This window comes from Orycteropus afer, unplaced genomic scaffold, assembly GCF_000298275.1.
Source record: "Orycteropus afer afer isolate SDZICR_OR568_19922 unplaced genomic scaffold, OryAfe1.0 scaffold00054, whole genome shotgun sequence".
Classification (NCBI taxonomy): domain Eukaryota; kingdom Metazoa; phylum Chordata; class Mammalia; order Tubulidentata; family Orycteropodidae; genus Orycteropus; species Orycteropus afer.
In genome coordinates, this window is record NW_006921641.1 from 9,629,440 (window position 1) to 9,648,132 (window position 18,693).

Below are 18,693 nucleotides of genomic sequence, written 5' to 3' on the forward strand. Positions count from 1 at the left end.
AGGGGTCGCTATGAGTCGGGGCTGACTCGACGGCACACAACAACAACTGGCTGATACAACAAGCCCTGGGCTATATCAGAGAAGCCTCATATGTAAATATGCTGATTGGATTATTGGGATTGAGATTTGTTTTGCCCTGTGGGAGAAAGGATTTAGGAAATGCTTTTGGTTTTGGTTTTTACTTAACAGGAAAGCCAATCTGGCAGCAAAAAGGTCCCAATAGTAACCAAGGAACCTTCTGCAACCCCAGGAGGGAAAGTGGTGCCAGCTGCCAGATGAAGTGTTAGAATGGTGCCTTGCTCTCCTGACTGGCCCAGATTTCATCAGAAAGAAACAAACAAGTGTCCTCTGGAAGAGGGGCAGGTGCTCCCTAAGCACCACTGGAGGCCAGGCTACCTCAGCAGACCAGGGCTGGGGTGGGGGGAGTTACCACCCACTGTGTGCTCCCTAACCTTGCAGCAGAGCAACACAGCACCTCTCCTTTTCCCAACAGTGCTCAGGCCTGTGCTCCACACACCACATTCCTCTCCTTTCCTCATGGCCCCGGGAAAGGTGGGAAGAGAAGTCCCCCAGGAAGCAAGGGTCTCAAGTGTAGGTGTGAGGCACTTGCTGTGAAGCCTGTGGGGAGACCCCTTCTTCATTCTGATCCACCACCTTTGCCTCTTCCTTCCTAACCAACCCTTAATACCCTCACTTTCCTCCCTTCCTCCCTCTTCCTTCCTTCCCTGCCTTCTCCTCTCCTCTTCCCAGCCTTCTCCTCTTCTCCTACCTTCACCCATCTCCCTCCTCCTCTCCATCCCAGGACCTCTGCCTGACTCATCTTCCCTGACCACCCACCTGCCCTCAAACAAGAGCAGCACGTACTAGACACCAGCTGCAGTGAGGGCCACCAGGGATCGGGCAGGGGTCACGTGCTCCACCATGGCCCCCAGTGACCGGTTGGCTGCTCTCTGGATGAATTCACTGGTGTTGCCCATCTTCTGGAGCAAGCAGCGGGCGATCTCCTCAGCTTCCTGGTCCATGTTCTTCTTCAAGGCCCGGAAGAGGTCTTCCAGAGTGCTGATGGCCAGGCGGGACACCTTGGAGCGGAGGTTGGTGACCTTGGAGAAAGAGGGGAGAAGGGACCTCCAGAACTGCTGGGCCCTGCCAAGGGCTCCAGGAGATACCTAAAAATGGGGCCTCACTACCCCTTCCGGCTACCTCCACCCTCACCCTAGGTCTAGGCCTCACTAACCTGGATATGAAACCCTGCAGGTCTTGGCAAAATGACCTCATTAAAATAAATTAATATATATGTGTATGTGTGTGTGTGTGTGTGATGATGTTATCATTCATTATCTAAAATTTGGACAACACTTGGTTTTCAAAGTGCTTTTTACACACTAATAGCAAAGTTCAATAAGGCAGAAAATAACAATTGCTGGTGAGGTTGTGGTAAGATTGGGACTCTCATACACTGTTGATGGGACTGTCAAATGATGCAACCACTGTGGAAAGCAGTATGGCAATTCCTTAAAAAGTTGAAATTAGAAATACCATTTGACCCAGCAATCCCATTACTAAGTATATATCCTAAGGAAGTGAAAGCCAGGACAAGAACAATATATGCACACTATTTACAATAGCAAAGTGCTTTTACAAATAATATCCCATTTGATCTTCAGAGTTACTGTGGGGAGTAGAAATATGACATCCATTTTGCAGAAGAAGAAACCGAGACTTCATGGCACAGGCAGAAAGGGGCAGAGCTGAGAACAGCTCAGGCTTTTGCATGCCAAGGCAGTGTTCTTTGAGTTGATAACCTCCTCACTCAGTAGCCTGTTCCCAAGGGTGGGGCATGGTCTCCACCTGAGACAGAATGTGTCTAACTGCTCCTCCACACCCAGCCCTAGCCCTGAGGGAGAAAGGCCTTGAGAAATACTACAACTGCCCTGAAACTGGGGATCCGGCCCAGAACACTTCACCCCTCCTAGGCATTTTGAGTACAACAGGCAACAGAGTTGTGACAGCTGAGCATACTAGATATTGACTGCTTCATTACCCAAAGGTTATAAAGAAGACCCCAGGCCTCAGTTTTCCAATCTGAGAAATGGGTGGCTACCTGACATCTCAGTGGTAGAGGAATGAGAAACAAGCAGGATATGCCTGTACTCTGGGGAGCCATGGACCCTTCTGTAGCTGCTGAGTGGCAGTTGCAGCAGGGATGGGGGATGGGGTGAGGGAGCACACAGTTCACAGCTGCCTGGGAGGCCTTACCTCCCCAGTCACGGCCAAGGACACATCGTGCAGCCTCCCGGCAAGGACCTCTGAGTGGCAGGCCGCCAGACGCTGGATGCTCACCAGGCCCTTCTCCTTCATCTGCCTGAGAAACAAGTCCAGGCCCTGTCACAGGTGGGGAGGGAGTCACTCCATTCCCTCTGCAGACCAAGGGCAGCCACGTCACCACCTCACCCTCACCCATGGCAGGTAAGATTAAATAGCATCAAAGGCAGGGGTTTCCTCTGTAACACTCTGCCCTGACTGAAGTCATTGTTTTTGTGCTGTTGAGGTGATTTTGACTCATGGCGAACCCATATGACAGAGTACAACTGCCTCATAGGATTTCCTAAACTGTAATCTTTACAGAAGCACATTGTCAGGTCTTTTTCCCACACAGTGGCTGGTGGGTTTGAACCACTGATCTCATGGTTGGCAGCCGAGTACTTAACATTACACCACCAGGACTCCTGAGAGAAGTCATTATAGTTCATAAAAGCCATTTTGGGAGGGTAACTCAGCTTTGATAGTGCTAGGATCTGAGTCCACCACTGGGACTGAGGCCCACGCTTAACACAAAGCTGGCTGCTTTCATGAGCAAGGGCTGCTTAATCAGTGAGAACTGAAGGCCAGAGAAGGCTTCCCATAAAAGTTCTGGACCCCACAGTGATTTGCTCACAACAAAGATAATGTTCTACCAGCCCGGTGGGAGGAACACTCAGAGCAAATTAAATCTGTCTTAAAGAAATAAAGGGCTGTGACCTTTTTTAGGACCACTGCTGTGGAGCCAAATTTATACTTGCCACACCTGGCTCAGGTGAGCCGCAGTGCAGTGCACAAGACTGGAAGGTCTCTGGGCAAACATAAGAAGCTAGAGACAAACCCCCCCATTCCAACCTCCACACACATGCACACACACACATCCCTTCCCAGGAACCAAAGCCTAGGAGCAGGAAGCACAGAGCAGCTGGGAGGCAGGAGATGTTCCACAGTCGGCCCCTGGCCACAGTGCATAGGGCACAGGGGAAGGCACTTGCTCACCAGTCGCTGCTGCTGAGGCACTGGAGGGCATCCATCAACCCCAGCTCCGGGTTCGAGAAAGGCCTCAACTCTTTAAAGGCTCTGAGATCCATCTCCTCCTCCTCTTCTTCCCATTCAGGAGACCCCAAAGTGAGCACCGCTGGCAACGAGTTGGCTGCACTCACAAAAAAGAAAAGAAACATGGTAGGTTGTGGCCAGGAGGACCAGCAAGAGCCTGGAGCTGCTTCTGTCTGTCTCCACAGCCTTAGTACTCAGGGCGGGCCTGTAGCACTTGAGCTCTCTAACAAGGAGAGCATGCAGAGGGAAGGGGACTGGGGAGAGCTTCGAAGCCACTCCCTGAGGAGCCAAGGAGACCACCAAGCCTCTACTTTTGCTGATTTTTCCATTCCCACCATTGCCAATCTGTTATTCATTATAAGCAGAAAGACTGGTTTGTGACATGCTGCTTGATGGCATGTGGCTATGCCCACTGAGTCGTCACCCACTTCTGACCCTGCCATATCTGTGGTTAGGGTGAAGTCTGTTAGTGAAGGACACCAGAGTCTGCTCAGTCTGGTGACATTCCAACCCCATTCCCACCCTGGAGCCTGTGTTGTCAGCTTCTCATCTGTTCCCCTCACTGAAGGGACCAGTTCCTGGAGAGAGACATCATGCTAAGTTAAGTAGAAGCTCAGCAAAAAGAAGAGACAGGCTGACACAGTGGCTGCAACAATGGGCTCAAACATAGCAACAATGATTCTGAGGATAGCGCAGGACAGGGCAGTGTCCGTTCTGTGGCACGTAGGGTCACTATGGGTGAGAACGACTCAAGAGCACCTAACAACAACAACATCCATCCTTTTGTGAAGTTGGCCTTGAGCAAGGAAGTAGCTGGAGGAAGTCAGAGAGACTACAAAATGTCCCACCAAGACATGGAGTAGCAAACCAGCACCCACGTGGTCAAGATGGTCTAAAGTAAGCAGAGATGTTATTAAAAACCCAGATCATGTTCACTAGGCTCTCCTTCCTTGGAGGCAGACACTAGAATTATAAAATCCCAGAATAAGAAAAAGAAGGGAGTTTAGAAGCCATCCATTAGTTCAATGCCCTAATGACACAGCTGAGGTATCAGAAACCCAGAAAGGCTGGAAGACCCTCCCACGGTTCCTCACCTACTCTATCAGCAGAGCCAGGACAAGAAGGTGACCTTCTCTGAGCCCAGAGCTCTGACTATAACATCTCACTTTCTGACAAGTTCCCTTCAGAGTCTCACTTCCACTGGGATGGTTTTCACTAAGGTATATCCAAGATCCTTCAGAGTCTCACCAAGATGCCCTGGACAATTTAAGTTGAGAGGCTATCCTTTCTTTAAAGCCAAGAACAAAGGCCATATTCCTGGATTCTCTTCTTTGGTCTGCCACTGCTATGTGAAAGTCTCTTATCAGCCCTTCAGTTCACCCTCTAGTTATAGGAGGTGACATTCTGCCTCCCTGTCCTTTCCTGGATAACACAGACATGAATTTGATGTTGTCTGTGAAGCCCTTGAAGAAGGTATTGGTATTAGGGAGAGAGCAACCAGCCTGCTACCACCCAGCCCTGCTTCAACATCATCCTCTCCTCTATGTGCACTGAATTGTGCTCCCCCCCCCCCACCCCCCTTTTTTTTTAATGATTTTGAGTTTTGTTCCACACTGTTCTCTCACTCTATCCAGGATCTCCTACACCCACCCCCCGCCAAAGATATGTATTGAACTTCTGGCCCTGAACCTGTAGACATAACCCTGTTTGGAAATAGGATTTTTATTATGTTAATGAGCTCATACCAGAGTAGGGTGGGTCCTAAACCTAATTGCTTCTGTAAAAATGAACAGTATAGACACAGAGGGTTACATAGGGGAAAAAAAAATGCCATATGGAGACCAATACACATGGCAAATGCATCTGCAAGCCCAGAACACCAAGGATTGCCACAGCTACTAGAAGCTGACATAGACAAAGCAGAACATGTCCCTAGAGCCATGCCCTGAATTCAGACTTCTAGCTCCCTGAACTATCCTTTAAAGCCACCCACTTGGGGTATTTCTGTTATAGCAGCCCTGGGTAACTAAGATGCCTTCCAATGGCATTCATTATTCACCTAGGTTTAAAGAAAACACACAGAAGTCACCAGGCTGAGGGAAATCTAGTCTCTTGAGGGTAAGTTTGTGTTTATCTTTGCCCATTTCTACCCCAGACAGCTGTTCAATAATGCTCACTTTTAATACCTTTTGGCCCAGTAATTTCCATTCTGGGACTAGTATATCCTAAGGAAGTAATCCTTAATAGGGAAAATGTTCTTTGCACACAAAAAACAGAAGGGCTTGAGCAGACCCAGCAGAGCTCACCTAAAGCAACCCCTTCTCCCATGAGAGGTGAGAATCTCACAGGATTTATGAAGAAAATCAGAACAACCAAGTTAACAATCCTGAAATTCTGTCCTTTCCAGCCAGACCCAAAAGTAGAAGCGGGTACAAATTAGCAAGCAACTTAATGACTCTGTTCAAAGTCAGGAGAGAGGAAGAGAAGAAGCTTCAAATTTAGCTACAGGTGAGGCTGTGAAAGGAGAATGTTGTTTGATTTGTTTTTTATCTACTACAACTCAATCTCCCTAAAGATCTTATTTCTTTCAAATGCACATATCCACCCATATACATACATAAAAAGCCAGTTGCCCTTGAGTTGATTCTGACTCATGACACCCTATGTGTGTCAGAGTAGAACTGTGTTCCATCATATCATTTTCAATGGCTTATTTCTCAGAAATAGATCACCAGGCCTTTCTTCCAAAGTACCTCTTGGTGAATTCAAATAGCCAACCTTCCATTTAACTGTAAGGGCTTGTTGTTGTTGTTGTTGTTGTTATGTGCCGTCGAGTCATACCTGACTCATAGCGACCCCTCCTTGGGTTTCCAAGGCAGTATCACTACAGAAGTAGGATTGCCCAACCTTCCTTCCGAGGAGTGGCTGGTGGGTTTGAACTGCCAGCCGTCTGGTTAGCAGGCAACTGTCTTAGCCACTGTGCTACCAGAGCTCCAGATTAAATATGAGGGGCACCAATACTCTATACTACAAGTAGTCCCTGACTTATGACTTACTCGAATTACAATGAATTGCACTTATGCCCATCATTTCGGGGGGGGGGCGGTTTGTACAGCTTATCATTAGTAATATGTTGGAGCACATAATTTGCTGATGTTATTCTCAGATATTCACTCGCAGATGTTCAATTTTATGATTATTCAAAAAACTGCTGGATTTATATAGATACTGATAATAAAAGACAATAATAATGAAAAAAAAAAGTATTTTAATTACGTCAGAACCAACTTAAGACAGAGTCACTGGAACAGAGCCCCATCGTAAGTCTGGCACTACCTGCATATTGAGAGTCACCAGTCAAGCTTTTAGACTCTGTTGGCCATGATCATCTTGAGTGACCTTAGGTCTCTGTAGCTAGTTTTGCTATCTACAAAATGGGTGAATTGGCTAAGCTAAAGCAGTATTTCCCAAGTAGTGAGCATTCAATTATCATCTGCACAACTTTTTTTTTTATCATATCTCTGAATACCTGTACTTTTATTCACATTGTACTTTTCCTCCAATTAACCCATTTTTCAGATCCTAAATAAATTTATTTTTAAAGAGAAATTTATGTCACTACCATAATTGGCAAACCTATAATATTTGCTATAAATAAAATATGATAAATATTTATGATTAATAAAATAATGTTATATTGTTGTGGAGGGTCAAGGAAATGTTTATATATGGAGGGAAACTTTCTTTGTTGGTTGCCAGAGGTGGGAGGGGAGGGAAGGGAACATTGCAAAAAAAAAAAAAAAAAAGCATTGACCCATGTCACTTTAGTTTTGTGTATTTCACTGTACATAAATTATATTTCAATAAAATGCATTAAAAAAGAAGAATGTTATAAACCCTAGGTATAAAATCATAGCTTCTAATGTCTCTGAGCCTGAAGGAGGCTCTCTTTATGAAAAAAGTAAGATTCACAAGTTGTAGAGGGGTGCTAAAGACTAAGTTAAGAATTTCTACTTGATGGAATCAAAAAGATGTAAAGAGAACTGAACAGAGAGATGGGTCAAAATTATCTATGATACCACCAAAACGATGCTGTAGTACGCCATCATTGTCCACATCCCACATTTAAAGATACTCTCAACCAGGTTGATTGTTTTCAAGTGTTTTTGTTAGTAGCAAAATCTTTTCAGATAGAATCTCACATGAATGCCCAGTATACAAAAAGTTTTGGTAAAACAGAAGTTCCTCTGGTAAAATGGGGAAGACTTTGCCCTCTGGCCCTTCCCCAGTAGAACTTTGGGCTCCTCTGTTCCCCACTTATAATCAGTCAGCACTGTCAAGGCCCAATATTTATGAGGCAGCAGTCAGGAAACCAACATCTCCTCCAAAATCCTCTCATCCTGGAGTTTCCAGCTACTTCCTCTGATGCTGTTTTCCAGCATCTTTTGTTCCTGGTGCACTTGAGACTCCTCTAGGACACGTCACACAGGCTGGGCGCACCTTCCTAGCCATCCATCACAGCGGTGATGTCCTGGATCCCCAGCCCAACCCATAGATGCTTTTGAGTCCCCGGCACTGTTTCTCTCCCGTAAGGTGACCACCACTCTGGGCCGTCCCCTAGTCTAATGTGGGCAACAGGCAGAAGTGGAGCAGCCAAGGTCTTTTTGCCATCCCTTAAACAATCCAAGGCACAGCACAAGGAGGGGACCTCTGCCCCAGCCAGTCAGGTCTGGGCCCCACCTGAAGCATGGCGAGCAAAGCTGGGCTCCTGCTTGCTGACAGGGATGCTGGGGAGTGAGAACCTGTTGGCCCGCTTCCTGGGGATGATGCCAATGTTGTTTCTACATGGGCTGTTCAGTCCAGTGGGCACAGACTGGGTCCCGCTGCCCCGGAGGGGAAGAAGGCCTGTGGAGACAGTCAAAATTCTATGGCTGAGCTGGTCCCGCCTGCCTCTACCCTCATGTCCTCCACTGGAGATAGGCCCATCTGAGGACTATGAGAAGGCAGGGATGGTTTCTTGTACATCTCAGGATGGGAAAGGTAGTATAGCCTCTCTTTTGGAGGGCTGAGTACCCCAGACCCAGCCTGCAGGAGTCCCACCCCAGGCACCCAGTACCTTCCTTCATCAAGGTTCTCCGGGAGCCCAGGCTCTGGGCAGTGAGCTCCCTCTCCCGCTCTGGCTCCTTTGCCCTCCGAAACAACTCCATTTCCTTCATCTGCTTCAGCCGCATCTTCTCCTGAGCAGACTTAGAGATGGTGACTTGGATCTGGCACAAATTCAAAGCAAACTCCATTACCCTTAGAGACCCAACTCAGCTCCCAGGGCCCAGAGTACTCAAAACCATTTAAGGAAAATTGACAAGAACAAGCCAGGACATCCCAAAACACACTGTTCTGGCTCTATTCTCCACACTGACTGCCCAAGGGCCCTTCTTTGCTCTGGTAGCATAGTGGCTAAAGCACTTGATTGCTAACCAGAAGGCTGGTGGTTCAAACCCACCAGCCACTCCTCGGAAGGAAGGTTGGGCAATCCTACTTCCGTAGTGATACTGCCTCGGAAACCCAAGGAGGGGTCGCTATGAGTCGGGGCCGACTCGATGGCACATAACAACAACAACATTCTGTCTGAGGCCCATGATAATGGCCTTGAAGCCACCTCTAAGAAGTTCCACCCAACCATGGCTTATCCTTCAGAACACTCTTCAGATGTTACCTTCTCCCAAAAACCAGCCTGGTCCCCATACACAGGCAGTCATGCATTTCTTCTCTGTACTTTCATTCATTCAATCAGCAAATTCAATCAACAAAAATGTGAATGCCTCCTATGTGTCTCCTATAATTGTTCTGGGAGTGAATGAAAAAGACAGAATTCTCTCTCCCAAAGAGCAAGACAATAAACAGATCAGTCTACAATGTCAAGCAAAAAGTGCCAAAAGAAAAGTAAGGAGACAGAGGGTGACAGGGGCTTCTGTTTTAGATAGGAAAGCCAAAAGGGACTCCCTGAGGAAGTGAGATTTAAGTAGAGACATACATGAAGTGAAAGCTCAAGCCATACAGATATGCAGGGCAGACTTGTCCTAAGCAGAAGAAGCCACAGCTGCAAAGGCCTTGAGCCTGGAATGGGCTCGGTATGGCTGGGGACAGTGAAGAGGACACAGGCTAGAACACTGTGAATCAGAGGAGGGGCAGGACACAAGATGGGCAAGTGGGGTTGGAAGGGTGCAAGATCTATATCACACTGGGCCTTAACAGTCCATGGTAACCACTTGGGTTTTTTCTCTGAGGGAGATGGGAAGCCATTGGAGGTTTTAGGCAAAGGAATGACATGATCTTAATTCCATTTTGAGAGGAGGGTGGACGTTCTCTGAGTTATTTGTTTCTTATTTCTTAATAACTATTTATTTGGAACAACTAATAAATGTAAATAACTCATAACTGTTTATTTGGAGGGAACAGTCCATGGAGAAGGACATTGTACTTGGCAAAGCAGAGAGTCAGCAAAAAAGAGGAAGACCTTCAACAAGATGGATTGACACAGTGGCTACAACGGTAGGCTCAAACATTGCAATGATTCTGAGGATGGTACAGGACTAAGTAGTGTTTAATTCTGTTGTACACAGGGTCATTATCAGTCAGAGCTGATGTGATGGCACCTAAGAAAAACAACAACAAATTTATTTGGAAATAGTTTGACTCACAAGAAATTGAAAAAATAGAATCAAGAGTTCCCTGCGCCCTCCCCAGCTCCCCCAAATGATAACGTCTTGCATAACCACAGAGCATTCTGACTTCCACTTGTAAAAGGATCACACTGGCTGGTAAATTGGGAAGAGCTTGGAGCAGATACTAGGTGGAAGCAGGAAGAGCACTTAGGAGGCTAACACAATTCAAGCCAGGATCATGGTGATGGGGATGGAGAGAATGGTCACATTCTGGACACATTTACAAAAGTAGAACTTACTGCTTTTGCTTATGTATGAGGTGAGGGGTGAGAGAGAAAGAGAGGAACCAAGGATGGGCCCAATATTTTAAACCTGGGCAACAGGAAGCCTGGAGTTGCCTTTTACTGCCATTTACTGAGGGAGAGACACTGGAGAAGGATGAGGTTTCAGGGGGTGAGGATTCAAGAGTTGAGTTTTGGACATGGTAAGTTTGAATATCATATACCTAAGTGAGGATATTGTGTAGCAGTTAAATATATGTATCTGGAGGTCAGAAGATCTGTCTTGGAGAGGGAAATTTGGGAGTACACTCTGTGGAAGGAAGACCAGACAATCTAATTCTGTAAAGATTTACAGCCTTTGGAAACCCAATGGGGGTTGCTGGGAGTTGTAATCAACTTGATGGCAGTGAGTTTGGTTTGGTTTTTGGAGAGCTCTATTGGTGCGGTGGTTAAAGTATTTGACTGCTAACCAAAAGGTCAGTGGTTTGAACCCACTAGCTACTCTGTGGGAGAAAGATGAGCCAGTCTGTTTCCATAAAGATTTACAGCTTTGGAACCCCTATGAGGGCAATTCTACTCTGTCCTATAAGGTCGTTATAAGTCAGAATTGATTTGATAGCTGTTGGTTTTGTTTTGTCTTAGTATATAGATGGTACTTAAAGTCATAGGCTGGATCTGCTCACCTAGAGGGTAAGTATAGAGGCCTGAGGAATGATCCCTGAGGGACTCCAACATCTAGAGTTTAGGAAGATAAGGAGGGGCCAGTAAAGGAGGGCTGAGCTGGTCTTTGTTTAGGCAGAGAACCCTATCCCTAGATGGAGATATTCAAGAAAAATGAATGACAGTTTGTGTCAAAAGCAGCTGATGGGTTAGAGTGGCTGTGTTTGGAAAGGTGGAGGTCACTGGTAACCTCAACATGGGCAGTAAGAGTGGGCTCAGGAGAGAAAGCGAAGAGAGATGTAGGCAATTGTTTTGGTTTGGTTGTGTTATGTTTTCTTACGATGAAAGAGATAACAGAGACCTGATATGTTAATGGCAATGATCCAGTCAAGAGGAGAGTATTACTGATGCAAGAGAAAGAGCAGATTTTAGAGTTGGGGTATTAGAGTGAGCTAGAACAACAAAAGATGGTGGTAAGAAAATGAGATGCTAGAAATTGAAATAATGGCGAGGATGAAGCTGTTTGCAACACCAAGGTCTATGGTGCAACTCTGGGAGTGAGTGGAAGGTGGGGTGGAAGATGAAGTCATTTCATTGCACTGAATTATCATATTTTGTTTTATGTTCTGTCACCCTCACTAGAGTGGAAGGACTGTGGTGATTGGACCTTGTCATAATCATCGCTGAAATCCAGTCTCTAACACAATACATGCACATAGGGAGTTTTCAGGTATGTTTGTGCACAGGTCCCCTAAAACAGTTTTGCTAAATTCTCCCAGACCAGAAAGGAGAAACCACCTCCCCAAGGTCACCTTGGAAGTGCAAAGTATTTGTCAGCCTGTCAAGCACAGCCTTTGGCTGATCAGCCTCTGAGTCAGCTGCCTCCTGGTTGCTATCTTGGGTGTTGGCTCAAACTACTCAGCTTGGTTCACCTAAATCCCTCTGTACTCTCCCCCACATCCTGCTTCCTCCCAAACTGTGTGTCACCTCCTCATGTCCTCATGTCCTCATGTTCTTCTCACCTTCCTCCTCCTCAGCTCCCCTCTGTACTCTACCCTTCATCTAGCCCCTCATTTCCAGCCTTCTCCTATTTTCTTATTTTCCTTCCTTTCTCAAACCTTCACCCCAAATCAGGACACATATTCTAAGGTTAAGCTTTAACTACTAAGGGTAGTTGTCTTGGGGCTTTTCCTTGTAATTCTCCATTTTCCATAAGCTAGTTCCACACTTGAATATTTAAGAAACATGCTGGCATTCAACCAGTGGTCCATTTTCACCCCACCTCCTCCTCTCTTTGCTTCACAGTTACCTTGGTGCTGTTCTCCTTTTGGTCCTTTTCTTTTAGTAAAGGGTGGGGTTCTTTGGCGTGGCTGAAGGAGACGCCTGTGAGTGTAGGAACAGATTGAGATGAATGCAGAGCAGTCTTCTCACCAGCAGCAGCCCTGTCTCTGACCACTGGGGCTGAAAGTCTCGGCTCTGAGGAGTCAAGAACAAGAATGAAGCTGAGGACACACCCAGCACCCTGGAGCAACAGCTAGCCCTCTGGTCTACCCCTGGGGCTCTATAACCCTACAGTCGTGCAAAGTTACTGCCTAAGCCCTCTACACTCAATTTTTTTGCAAAACACTCCCTTGATGGGGAAAGACACAAGTTAAATTTCATCTATAGAGCATCGGCAGGCATGGAACTTTCTGCTTGAGGAGTAACATCCTTCCATTCATTCATTCATTCAACAACTACTCCACACTCTGGTGGTGTAGTGCTTAAGGCACTTGACTGCTAACCAGAAAGCTGGTGGTTCAAACCCACCAGCCAGCCACTCCTCGGAAGGAAGACTGGGCAATGTACTTCCATAGAGGTACTGCTTCAGAAACCCAAGGAGGGGTCACTATTAGTCAAATTCAACTTGAGGACAGTGAGTTGGGTTTTTGTTATTCTAAGACAGGGGAGGGGAGGGGAGGCAGAGCAGGAAACAGAGTCAGATCTTCCTGAGAATGTTTTTATCTTCCCTGGGAGGTATATACCTCAGGAAGAGAAGAAATAAAATGGGCACACTGAGCAAGTGCTCGGCTGTTAACCAAAAGGTTTGTTGTTCAAATTAATCAACTGCTCCATAAGAGAAAGATGTGGCAGTCTGCTTCTGTAAAGATTGCAGCCTAGGACACCCTATGAGGCAGTTCTACTCTACCTTATAGGTTTGCTATGCTATGAATTGGAATCCACTCAACAGCAATGAGTTTTAATGGAGCATTTTGTACCACATGAGTCTGTCTGAATATATGACACAAAGTACAAGGCTAGAGCCAGAAGGGTCCAAGAACTAACTAATGTTAAACCAACCCTCTCACTTCACAGATGGGAAAGCTGAGGTCCATTGACCATCAGATGATCTTATGAATGATAAAATACAAATTCATTTCCAAATGATATGAAGTCCACTGTATCTCTGTCAGTCTACATTTTTCCTATCAATAGACATCAAAAGTATGTCTTATTCTGAAGGCCGTGGTAGGGTCATTAATTTCCTTATCAAAAAGTTTATCCTTGGGTAAACCTGCAAATCAGAAGTCTTCTGGGAAGGGAGCCACCTTCTGGGGTACCTTGAATCTGGGGCCTCTGCAGCACTGCCAAGTCACCCTGGTCCTCTGTAGAGTCCAGAGGGCTTCTTGGTACAGGAAGTGCTAGACTCAAAAGAAAGACCAAGGGCCCAAGGTGAAGAGAAACTGGCAGAGTCTCCATCTACTCAGAAGTAAAAGGCAGGGTAGAGGGCTCAATGCCTGGTGCTAGGTGACCAGGGCAAGGACTGCAAGAATGCCACAAGGTTCAGGGAAGTCTCCAGCTTTAGATGTAAGTCCCTTCTATGTGCTAGGCATGTCACATGCATTGGCTCACCACTTCCCATGGGGTGGGCAGTGTTATCCACAGGTGACAGCTGAAGGATCAGAGAGCCCTTTAAGAACTTTGGTATTTTGTATGCCTCCTCCTCATCTACACCTCCAAGAGATACCCTAAAAAGCCCTGTCTGAGCAGTCTGTCCGCCAGGCCCTGGGGAACCTGTTCTCAAGTCTGGTGAGGCAGAGGAAGGGGTGGTTACTAACAGGTTTCCCTGCCCAAACTTTGCACCAGCATTCTCCAGGCCACCTCAGGTACTTGGGGTGCTGGAGCTCCCCTGCCACAGCCTGACCCAGGGAGTGGAGAAGGGGAAGCTACCACAGAGGTTTCTAGACCAGGCCTTTCCCACAGGCCCAACTTTGTACCCTGATCCTGGAGACCTCTTAGACAAGAGCCTCCTTCTCTTGCCAACTGACCCACCTGCTGAGCTGATTAGCAGACTGGCCTTCAAGGAAGCTGGTCCAGGTGACTCCACCCCCTTGTGTTACCAACACAGCAAATGCCTCCAGTCCCCACAACCCACCCAGATCCCCTCACCCACACCTGCTCCCCAGCCACCCCTCCCACCTCTCCACAGAGTTAGATCATTGTCTCAAAGAACTCCTCTTGCCTCTTCAAAGAGCCTCTCTAAGCCTTGGTCTCCACCCGCCCTCTCACCTCACTTCCATTCCAGGTTGGCCCTAATCTCCTGACATTTAAACTTTTAAACCTCCAGACTAGCCTAACTAAGGGGTTTTTTTGTGATGCAGTTTATTTCTCACTCAGTCCAGTGAAAAATAGTTTTCTGCTGGCTTATAAGTGGGCGAGAGGCAGCAGAACAACATGGGTAGAGCTGGCCCTGGGGCATTCAGGGGGCCAGAGCTCACTCACAGCAGCCCAGCCTAGAAAGCCAATGAGGAGGAGCTGACAGAGGCTCTATCTGCCCAGAAGTAAGAGGCAGGGTGCAGAGTTCAGTGTCTGGTGCCAGGTGACCATGGCAAGAACTATAAGAATGTCACAAGATTCAGAAAAGTTCTCAGCTTCAGATAATGCCATGAGAGTCCCTACTATGTGCTAGGCACATTACATGTATTGGCTCACCATGTCCCATGGGTACAATCCTGGTGGGACCACACTAAGCGCCGTGAGCTGGGGCAGCTGTCCAGCTCGCTAAACCCCAGTGTGTCACTTGTCTGTAAAACAGGGATGCCCTAACTCTATCGGGGCTGCATGAACTGATCTATGTCAGCACGCCCAGCACAGCGTCCAGCTGCATAAACGCTGCTTCTCTTCCCCTCCAGGGGAAGTGCATCCAGGCCTGCACTACAGAGTGAGGCCCCAAATGACTTTGGCTTTCCTGTCCATAAGATGGGAGGCTGGACACAAGGTTGCTTAGGTCTCTGCCCAGGAATGTAGAGAGTCAAGTACCAAATGGAGTGATGCACATGGAGAATACATACCCAGAGACTTAGGAATCTTCTCCTGAGGCCCACTCTCCCGAACCAATCTTTAAAAGAATGAGGGGAGAAAAAGCACAATGAGAAAAGACTAACTGGAGGAATCCAAGATTGCTCCAGGTTGGGGTGGTGACTGAGATGAGGGACACAGAGGAGAGGGCTCTTGGTTATGGGTTCAAAACCATGGGAGATGCAAACACCAGGGCAGGGTGACGAGCAGCCACACCAGGCCAGGCTGGGTGTCCAGACCAGCTCTCAGTGCCACTCCCTGGCTGCATATCCCGTGGATTCCCCCAGGAAGTGGCATCTGCATGGAAACCTCACAGTCATAAAGGCAACTCCTCTTCTGCTGTAACCCCTGAGCCTGGGGAGCTGGTGGAGAGCAGCTGCAGCAGACAGGGGTTGATTACAGCTCAAAGGAGGCTGAACTCAGGCTCCCAAACTGTCTCCAGCCCACAAGAGCTCAGTGACCTCTAAATATTCCTTCTCCTCAGGACAGTAATCCCCATTTCTCTCCCCCAGGGTGTAAGGGAATCATCCCCTTTGCTGATGACCAGAAAGAACTGCTGTTTGCATTAAGGGCTCAATCCCTAAGTACCCACAGGAAGGGGAAATGCGTATTCATGGCACTGGTTTTCATTGTAATTTGTAAATTGGGCAGCACCATTTACTCATTCAACAGATATTTATTGAAGGTCCACTATGTGCTGGGCACTCTTGTAGACACTAGGAGTGGAGTATGAATAAGACATACAACAACCCCTGCCTTCATGGAGCTTACACACCATGAAGATCAATTATGCCCAATTATGCATCGCCTACCATGGATTTTCTCTTCTCAGCAGGGAACTGTGGAACCCTCATCAGAGCCCTCTGGGGTTCACAGGGTGAAAAGTGCCACATCATATGCTCTGGCCTCAGCAGATTGCCCCAGCAGAACAGCCCAGGCTGTTTTTTGTTTGTTTGTTTCCCATTTAAGATGCACGTTTTTATTGAAGTTACAAAAAATAAAAAATAAATTGAAACCAGACAGAAAGGACAGACAAGACTGTTACAATGTAAATATATAAATATTCTCTCATTCTTGGGGGTCACTAAAATTTAACAAAGGATTGTCCTCTATACTAATTTTGTGGTAGTCCAGTTAAACCATTATTTGGCATCCTTTGAATAGTTTAACCTCTTAACTATTTAGAATTTCTTCTCAGAAACATTCATATATTATAAAGGAAACATTCGTAGTTTATTTGGGAAACATTCATATTTTATGTATTAAAACAAACAAAAAAACCCACTGGCATTGAGTCGATTCTGACTCAGCCACCCCCATTGGGTTTCCAAGTCAGTAAATCTTTATGGAAGTAGATTGCCCAGTCTCGCTTCCACTGAGTGGCATAACCATCAGACTTCTGGTTAGCAGTCAGATGCCTTAGGCACTGCACTGATGTACAAATTTGAAACAGGACAATTTAAACAACAACAACAACAAAATTATAGCCGCAACACTATCCTAGAGTCAGTGCCTTCCCTGATCCAGGGGACCCCTATCCTGGGGAGCTGTGGAGGTCAGAAGGTCCTAGGTCCACTGGAGGGCAGAGCTTCAAGATGGCCCTGGACCAGTCAAGACTTAGAGTTCCTCCCTGGAACAGATGTGAGCTCTGGAATCTGGACCCACATGGAGGGCTGGTGTGGACAATGACACACCAGGGCACCCGGCACAGTGAGCTCAGCCACCAGGGCCCTGCCACTGGAACCCACAACTGCCCAGACTGCACAAGCAAAAGATTATTTTGGAGGAGGGGAGAATGGTAGAGGCAGGAGAGGTGGGGCTAAGAAGTCCCTAGGGTTGTCCCAAGTTCCTAGGATCTCACAGGAGCCTTAGGGGATACAGGATAGCAAAAGCACCAGTGCCATTTTCATTTCCCAGGCCCGCCTCATCCCACTCAGGCCCCATAGCTTCGAACTGCAGGCTGCTGCTTTTCCTTCCCTCATCAGAACCTCTGCCTTTCTCAAGGCAGTATCCCAGCCGCTCCTCCCTCTGCCAAAACCTCCCCATCACCTTAGGGTCTTCCCCAGACCCTGGGAGAGGAATGGGAATGGCAAAGCTGTGTCTCCTGCAACAGCCCTCTCCCTGCTCCAGGCTGGTACCTCTAAGTACTTCTTGATGTCCCAGGGCACTGTAAGCTCAACCCACCCCAAAAATGCCCCCAGCCAGGTTTTCTGTCTGACGAAGCGAGGAGCTCCAGCATGATTTCTAGCTCCCCATATATTCCCCTCATCCCACCAGTCACCAAGCTCATTCATTCCCCCTTCACCTGCCTGCCTCCATGTAGCCTCTCCACCATAGATCCACTGCTGGGCCCCTACCCAGCTGCCCACAGCTTCTCCCCTGATTCCTGCAACAGCCCTCACCTCCATTTGCCTCTGTCACTCTGTGCTTGCCAAAGTGGACTTTCTAAATCAAAGCTGATGTAACTCAACACAAAAAGTCTTTGATGGCACCTCATTACTTCAGAATAAAACTCTACCTCCTCAGTTTAGCACATACTGGTCCCCATAGTCCAGCTTGCTTCACTTGACTGTCTCACACAAATACAGGTGCAAACACCTCTGGCTCTCTGACAGCCCACTCACTCCTCCTTCATGTCTCGCCCTCTTCATCCTCTCACAAACTCCTCCTCAGCTCAACAGGCCTCACCTCTTCCAAGAAGTCTTCCCAGCCTGATATATGATTTAGACTATTTTCTGTGAGGCTCCCCAGCATGGTGGGCAGCCACCTATCTTAGCACTTAACCTCACAGGACTTTGATTAACAATTTTCTTGTCAATCTCTCCTGTGAGCTCCTAGACCACAGACCCTGTGGTCTTACTCAGTTCGATTCAGCTCTAGTAGCATAGTGCCTAAGGCATTTGACTGCTAACCAGAAGGCTGGTGGTTCAAACCCACCAGCCACTCTTCAGAAGAAAGATGGGGCAATATACTTCCGTAGTGATACCACCTCGGAAACCCAAGAAGGGTTCATTACGAGGCGAATCCAACTCAATGGCAGTGAGTTTGGTTTGGTTTGGAGCACCTGGCACTAGAAGGTGTTTAATAGTTTTAAGTGAGTAACGGATGGATGGATGAGTGAGTGAGTGAGTGTCTGAGTAAATACAAACAAATGAATGAAATGGTGACAGGGCCTCCTTCCCACCCATTTGCCACACCTCACAGAGTCAGTGAGAAAAACTGGCATCACAGCTTGACAGCAAGTGGGCAGATACTCCCTGGGCAACCAATCCAAGCAGGCACTGGCACCAGGGAACCAGAGATATGTCTCGATACAGCTCCTGCCCTCTAGTAGGCCAAGTTAAATCACAGGATAAAGCTTAAATAAAGGTTAAGTAAAATAAAGGCAGTCCATGGGC

The 18,693-nt window shown here is 47.2% G+C and overlaps 1 protein-coding gene across 1 annotated transcript in view; it reads right to left on the minus strand.

Moving 5' to 3' along the window:
• Positions 1-18,693, minus strand: part of TOGARAM2 (TOG array regulator of axonemal microtubules 2) — a 75,048-nt gene that overhangs the window by 37,567 nt on the left and 18,788 nt on the right. Inside the window, exons 6-12 of the mRNA XM_007938817.2 lie at positions 15,289-15,335; positions 12,267-12,433; positions 8,471-8,621; positions 8,095-8,259; positions 3,298-3,451; positions 2,257-2,362; positions 865-1,100 (exon numbers count right to left, since the gene is read on the minus strand). Of these exons, the coding sequence (XP_007937008.2) occupies positions 865-1,100; positions 2,257-2,362; positions 3,298-3,451; positions 8,095-8,259; positions 8,471-8,621; positions 12,267-12,433; positions 15,289-15,335 (1,026 nt within the window). The remainder of the gene's footprint in view (positions 1-864; positions 1,101-2,256; positions 2,363-3,297; positions 3,452-8,094; positions 8,260-8,470; positions 8,622-12,266; positions 12,434-15,288; positions 15,336-18,693) is intronic.